General features: G+C 39.3%; 1 protein-coding gene across 1 annotated transcript in view; it reads left to right on the top strand.

Annotated features, from left to right (window-relative positions):
• Window positions 1-7,500, top strand: part of LOC114550480 (leucine-rich repeat-containing G-protein coupled receptor 5) — a 60,577-nt gene that overhangs the window by 24,360 nt on the left and 28,717 nt on the right. The window contains exons 4-6 of the mRNA XM_028571277.1: window positions 7-78; window positions 3,412-3,627; window positions 5,723-5,794. Of these exons, the coding sequence (XP_028427078.1) occupies window positions 7-78; window positions 3,412-3,627; window positions 5,723-5,794 (360 nt within the window). The remainder of the gene's footprint in view (window positions 1-6; window positions 79-3,411; window positions 3,628-5,722; window positions 5,795-7,500) is intronic.

Genomic DNA, 7,500 nt, shown 5'->3' with positions numbered 1-7,500 from the left:
AACCAGGATGCTCCAGAACAACCAGCTGATGTCTGTACCTGCTGAGGCCTTCAACAACCTGCACAACCTGCAGTCACTGTGAGGCGCACACACACACACACACACACACACACACACACACACACACACACACACACACACACACACACACACACACAGACACACAGATACACATACACACAGAGACACACACAGACACTTGTCTCGTTTTACCTTTTGGTGGAAAGGAATCTTTACTCTAGTCTCATATACACACACACACACACACACACACACACACACACACATGGACCGCTATATAAATGTATGTAGTCCGGACACTGTGTTCCCTCAGTCTGATAACGCACAGTAATTATACTGAAACTGTACCTGTGTGTGTGTGTGTGTGTGTGTGTGTGTGTGTGTGTGTGTAGATAAGGGAATAAGAATGGAGACGTCTGGGTCTTTCTTTTTGTTGGAGGTCTCTCTCTCATTTATCTGATGGACCATTATGTGAAGTCCCATCCTTCTCTCTCCTCTGTGTCTGTACGCGAACAGAGGAGGTATTGTCAGCACAGACAGACAGACAGACAGACACAAACACACAGACAGACAGACAGACAGACAGACAGACCTCTTTGCATGTTTATGTTTCATGACCAAAAAAAAGAAAAGAAAAAGCATGCATCTCCAGATGTGTTGATGTTGAATGTTTGTGATAAACTGAAGGATTAAGTGTTCCTTTATGTGTTGAGAATATTCTCCTACTTCTCAACCTAAATAAAGTCTTTTAAAAAGCCTCTCGGATCAGCTGGAAAATGCATCGTCACAAAGCTGAAAACAGGGCTGTTTTTCTGACACCGTGAAAAGATGTAAAACCTTTTAGAGATACGTGGTGGTCGCAGGACAGCGACGCTACAAACATACGAAGGTCTTATAGAATATGATGCATTGCTGGAGATTTAACTACCCCTTTATATAAACCCTCTTAGCAGTAAGTGTGTGCTCGTTAAAATACCTGGGTTTAGCCTGAGAGCCCTTCGCCTGGTGGAGTGGTGCTCGAGCAGCCTGCCGATCATTCCTCCGAGCTGTTCAGACACTTGATCTCTAATGTTCCTCTTAAATGGCTTCAAAGGGACGTGGGTTAAGTTGGTTAATTTATATTCTGCAAACGCTGCTCCTTATCAAAGCTGAAATTCTCTTGCATGCATTGAAAAAGAAGAAGAAGTTTTCTGTCAGTGTCTTGTTTTTCTTTGTTGTTAATGACCAATTTGCACATAGTAAACAAGCCTTTAGTGGAAAGCCAAAATTAAAACTCATTGTCAATCACTCATTATAAAACAATGCTTTATTCATTCAAGGTCCCATGGCATGAAAATTTCACTTTATGAGGTTTTTTTAACCCTTAATATGCGTTCCCCCCAACCTGCCTATGGTCCCCCAGTGGCTAGAAATGGTGATAGGTGTAAACCGAGCCCTGGGTATCCTGCTCTGCAAAAAATGAGCTCAGATGGGCCGAGGTTACCTCCCCTGTCTCTGCTTTGCCCACCCAGAGAATTTGGCCCACCCATGAGAAAGAGAGAGACATCATGGCTTTAAAACGAGCAAAGTGGCAGTTGGTCAAGACCACACCCCCCCCCCCCCCCTCCACCTTGCCCCCCCTCTCTCTCCTCCTCAATAGCTACAGACACAGAAATGGCACATCCTAAGGACCAATAAGGTCTATATAAAAGAGACTTCAGATACAGTATTAGGGGACCACTAAGGTCTGTATAAAAGAGACTTCAGATACAGTATTAGGGGACCACTAAGGTCTATATAAAAGAGACTTCAGATACAGTATTAGGGGACCACTAAGGCCTATATAAAAGAGACTTCAGATACAGTATTAGGGGACCACTAAGGTCTATATAAAAGAGACTTCAGATACAGTATTAGGGGACCACTAAGGTCTATATAAAAGAGACTTCAGATACAGTATTAGGGGACCACTAAGGTCTATATAAAAGAGACTTCAGATACAGTATTAGGGGACCACTAAGGTCTATATAAAAGAGACTTCAGATACAGTATTAGGGGACCACTAAGGTCTATATAAAAGAGACTTCAGATACAGTATTAGGGGACCACTAAGGTCTATATAAAAGAGACTTCAGATACAGTATTAGGGGACCACTAAGGTCTATATAAAAGCATCCAAAGAGCACCATGTCATGGGACCTTTAATGTTTTCGGCTATGTTACTTTCACGCCCTGATGTAGTGTTTTAACCTTTGTGGTGTCTTCCCGTCAATCATGAACTTGTCGTCCTTCTGGGTAAAATTTTTGGTGCTTTTTTCCGACGTTTATGTTGCTTTTTTCAATCCTTTGGATGCTGTTTTTAAACATTTTTGTCACTTATTTCAACACTTTTTATATTCCTGTTCAATAAACCATAACTCATTTGACATTATACCCATTTTTTCAGTTTAAAAAAAGCAGAAATTATGTGTTATTTTGACTCATAGTTAAGATCAGGGGATGGGTTCGATACAACGTACATCCATGCATCCATGTTATTTTTTTAGGCAATTTGGTTGAAAGACACCCTGATATAAAAAACATTGAAAACGGGTCAAATTCGACCTGGGGACAACACAAGGGTTCATCCAAACCATGATCTTTTCTCTAAAATTAAAGGTGCTGTAGGTAGGATTGTGAAGATCCAGGACTTAGCCAAAAAATTTGAACAACTTCTCAGTCCCTTCCCCCTTTCAGGTAAAGCCCCCCCACAATGGAGAATGAGTGTGCATGAGCAGTGATTGATATGCAGTTAGACAGTTTAGAGTGTAAATACAGGTTGTGTTTTTTTAATTTTTATATACTCGCATTGAAGCTGTTAGTAGAGCTGTGCAATATAACGATATTATATCGATCTCGTGATATGAGACTAGATATTGTCTTAGATTTTGGATATCGTAATATGACATAAGTGTCTTTTCCTGGTTTTAAAGGCTGCATTACAGTAAAGTGATGTCATTTTCTGAACTTACCAGACTGTTGTAACTGCTCTATTATTTGCCTTTACCCACTTAGTCATTATATCCACATTACTGGTGATTATTTATCTAAAATTTCATAGTGTAAATATTTTGTGAAAGCACCAATAGTCAACACTACGATATTGTTGTGGTATTGATATCGAGGTATTTGGTCATTGGAAAATGTTAAAAAAAAAAGCTGAACTATCAAAATATGTTTTCACAAGTTGGCATATTGAAAAGATATTTCTAATTTAATACACCTTAATGTTCGGTTACATTCTTCGTCCTATATTTGCATAAAGGAACTTGAGTGATTCATGTTTTTTTTATTTTGCCAAAATCTCACTTTAATGGACACATAAACTGGTGAGTTAATGTAAACTTACACTGTACGTAAATGTCTCCGTAGCCGCCTGGACGCCAATCACATCTCCAGCGTTCCCATTGGCTGTTTCTCCGGCCTGCGCTTGCTTCGTCACCTGTGGTTGGATGATAACTCTCTGACGGAGGTGCCGGCGGAGGCGCTAAGCGAGCTGCCAGCCCTGCAGGCCATGACGCTCGCCCTCAACCACATCAGCCACGTGCCAGATCACGCCTTCAGCAAGCTGGGCCGCCTGGTGGTGCTGTACGTACGACACAAACACACTTAAAAAGAAAATTGTAAAGTCTGAAAATTAGCAGTGAATACATTGGTTTTTTGAATATACTATTTATCAAACTTTTCACGTTATAACGTGATGAATAGTAGGCTATATTGTAATAACAAGAACATTATCTTGTTATATCTTGATATTTAATGTTGTAATAATGTGATAGTATCTTGTTATTACAATAACCTTGTCAAGTAGTAACGTGATACTGATATGTTTTTCGTTTTCAGGCGTGGGCAGTACTACGCTTCTGTATAAAATATCTGCTGGACTTTATTTAGTTTGCTATTAATTTCAATAATGCCGATTAACAAAGTTTCTTTTGAGGGTGACAAACGAAATAACTAAAGAAGAAGAAGAAAGGATAGGAGTTAGCTAGTAGCTGTCTAGTAAGTAAGCTAGTAGATTAGCCAGTTGTTTACCCAATACATGACCTAGTGGATATCAGTTAACTAGTAAGTTAATGTTAGCCATTTAAGTTAGTTAGTTAGATAGTTAGCAAGTGAGTTAGCTTGTATGTTAGGCAGGCGGTTTGCTATTTTGTTTAAAACTAAGTTAGCCATGAAGGCTAGTCCGTTGGATAATAGCAGGTTAGCTAGAAGGTTAGCTATTTAGACAGTAAGTTAACGTTAACCAGTAGGTTAATCTATTTGTTAGCAATTAAGTTAGCTAGAATGTCAGGCAGGTGGTTAGCTATTTTGTTTTCAGCTAAGTTAGCCATGAAGGCTAGTCAGTTGGATAATAGCAGGTTAGCTAGAAGGTTAGCTATTTAGACAGTAAGTTAACGTTAACCAGTAGGTTAATCTATTTGTTAGCAATTAAGTTAGCTAGAATGTCAGGCAGGTGGTTAGCTATTTTGTTTTCAGCTAAGTTAGCCATGAAGGCTAGTCAGTTGGATAATAGCAGGTTAGCTAGAAGGTTAGCTATTTAGACAGTAAGTTAACGTTAGCCAGTAGGTTAGTCTATTTGTTAGCAAGTAAGTTAGCTAGTATGTTAGGCAGGTGGTTAGCTATTTCGCTTTCAGCTAAGTTAGCCATGAAGGCTAGTCAGTTGGATAATAGCAGGTTAGCTAGAAGGTTAGCTACTTGGTTTACAGTGAGTTAACCATGAAGGCCAGTCAGTTGGTTTTCAGTAGGTTAGTAGTAGTAAGTGACTTTGTGAGTCAGTTGGTTAGCTTTTTGGTTTATAAGGGAGTTAGTATTTTAGTCGGTAATGTAGTTATGGTTAATCGGCTGGTTAGTAAGCTAGCTAGTTTGTTAGCCCAAGTGGTAATCAATAAGCCAGTAAGTTAACAATATCCAAGTTAGTCTGTTAGCTAGCCAGTAAATTAGGTTGATATGGTCAGATTATCACTGGGTTAGCCAGTTTGATAAAAACTTAGTTAGTTCGCTAATGAGCAGCAGTTAGCAGGTTGGTTGGACAGTTGAAGTTAATTTAATTATATAAAATGTGTTTCAATAAGCTGGACTTGGATAGTTTTAACTCAAATTTACAGTTATAAAGTCACATCAATTCAGAAGATCTAAATTAACTGAACTTAGAATATCTGAACTTTTGGGGTTTACAGAATAAGGTTTTTGGTAATATTTGATTTTGCCTGTGTGTGTGCAGACTGTTGCTTGGAGCTGTGACTGCATTAAGTTTAACTGGGCAGTGACTGTCTGCAATAGCTTCTTAATAACATGCAAAAATGTGTGTATGTGTGTGTGTGTGTGTGTGTGTGTGTGTGTGTGTGTGTTTGCTTGGTGTGTATGTGTTTGCTTGCTGTGCATGTGTGTGTGTGTGTGTGTGTGTGTGTGTGTGTGTGTGTGTGTGTGTGTGTGTGTGTGTGTGTGTGATGGCATTCAGTGCGGCAGCATTGAAGTCTGCTGTCATTTCTTTTGTCCAATCGGCTTGAAGCTAATTTGCATGAAATTACCAAAAGAAATAAAACCTTCTTGAGAGGCCCCGGGGCCCCTTTTAAAAACACACACACACACACGCATGCACGCACGCACACACACACACACACACACACTTTGTCTGCTTCATTAGTCCATCAGTCTCTCTCTCTCTCCCTTTTCTCTATAGGCATCTCAACAACAATAGGATTGTTTCCATGGGAACAAACTGCTTCCAAGGACTCCACAATTTGGAGACGCTGTGAGTTTCTCTGTTTATGTGTGTGTGTGTGTTTTGGGGAGGAGTTGAAGAAGTCAGGGTTGAGTTAGGGTCAGGGTGATGACAGAGAGATTTAATTTATACGTTTGTAGAGGACACTTAACAGGATTTAATTTTAACAGCAATGCTCCAAGTTTGGGAAATCTATTATTTTATTATTCGTCTCAACAGTCAAATGAGCCCCCAAAATCAAGTTATTCATTTATGTATGGACAAAAGGTGACAAAATGCAAAATAATTTATTACATATTTTCCTTTAATATGGGACTGTTTACCTTGGCTACCAAATACCTGGCAGTGCTTCCTAAAAGCCTGCATTCAACATCACAGACCTTTTGTCACATTTGCTTGTTTTGACAGTGGAGTTAGCTCAAACCTGGCAACCCCACTTTGAGAACAGAACTTTTAAGATGCTGTGTGCAGTCAGTTATAGTCAACAAAAAGCCTCCAAAACCACAATATAAGTTCTGTTTCTACACCTGTCTAATAAAAAAAGATAAGTAAGAATCAATAAATGTACGCTAAAGTATATTATTTCTTTTCTTGTTTGTCAAGCAATTCTATTATGTTCACATTCTTGTCTTTTCAAAGTCATAGTTAATATTTAATAATGAGCTATTGCACTAACACCACTGCACACAGTCTACCATAGCACCTTATCATGGTCATTGCATCACATGGTCAGTCCATACCAGACCTTTGTAATCACTTCACCACAAACTCTTTACATTTCTGTGAGTGATTTTTATTTATGTGAGATATATGTGTGTTTTTTTGTGTTATGGTTGACTAAGCTACTGGATGCCTAAAATGTCCCTTGGGAAAAGGGAATTTCAAATGTCCAAAATTTTGCCCCTATTTCTGCCACTAACGGTTAGCATGTGATCTATTTTTTTAGTGAGTATTTCTGGATATTAGATGGAGTTGAGGCAGATTAACTTGTGTGTGTGCGTGTGTGTGTATAAATAAGGAATGTGTGTGTGTATATAGAAATGTTTCTGTTTTCTCAGTCAACCAGAGAAGCAGGTTTAAACACACAAACACACACAGCCTTCATTTGGAAATACTTCTGTATATGCGTGTGGCTCTGTGTGTGGCCTTGGCTGTATGCTAATCATAATTACTATACATGCGCACACACTGGCAGTTTGTGTGTGTGTGTGTGTGTGTGTACCTGTAGGATCAGCAATAATAAACCACACCAGAAACTCATGTTCATCTGAAACTACAAACACAAACAGAGAGAGAAGAAGAAAACGGAAATGAAAACAGAAAAAAAAAAAGAAATTTATTCAACAAGCTCGGTTCAGTCTTAAAGGGAAAACACAGCCAGGTTTATGAAGGACATCACAGACGAGTTCAGATGTGGTTTTTTCCCTTCTCTTGCCCACCTCAGCTTCACCTAAGCCCTGTCTCCCTTTTGCCCAAATTAGGCTTTTCTGGTTCCAGTAAGTGACGAAAGTGGTGGTGAGCGGAAAACCCAAAACCCAGCTTTCAAAACATCAGAAACCTCTGAGGTTTAAACGGTAAAAATACCTTGTAACTATCCATGGCAAGGATATGCCGCCAAAAACCACCAGTACAGAGTGGGAAAGGCTTGTCAATCAAGAAAAATACATTCCTGGATACACCATTAAAGGGATAGTTCAACACGCTGGGAACGTTGTTTATTTGCTACTACGTGCACA

The sequence above is a fragment of the Perca flavescens genome, chromosome 23, assembly GCF_004354835.1.
Source record: "Perca flavescens isolate YP-PL-M2 chromosome 23, PFLA_1.0, whole genome shotgun sequence".
Classification (NCBI taxonomy): Eukaryota; Metazoa; Chordata; class Actinopteri; order Perciformes; family Percidae; genus Perca; species Perca flavescens.
Note: the sequence above shows the minus strand (reverse complement) of the source record. Positions and strands in the feature narration are given on the sequence as shown.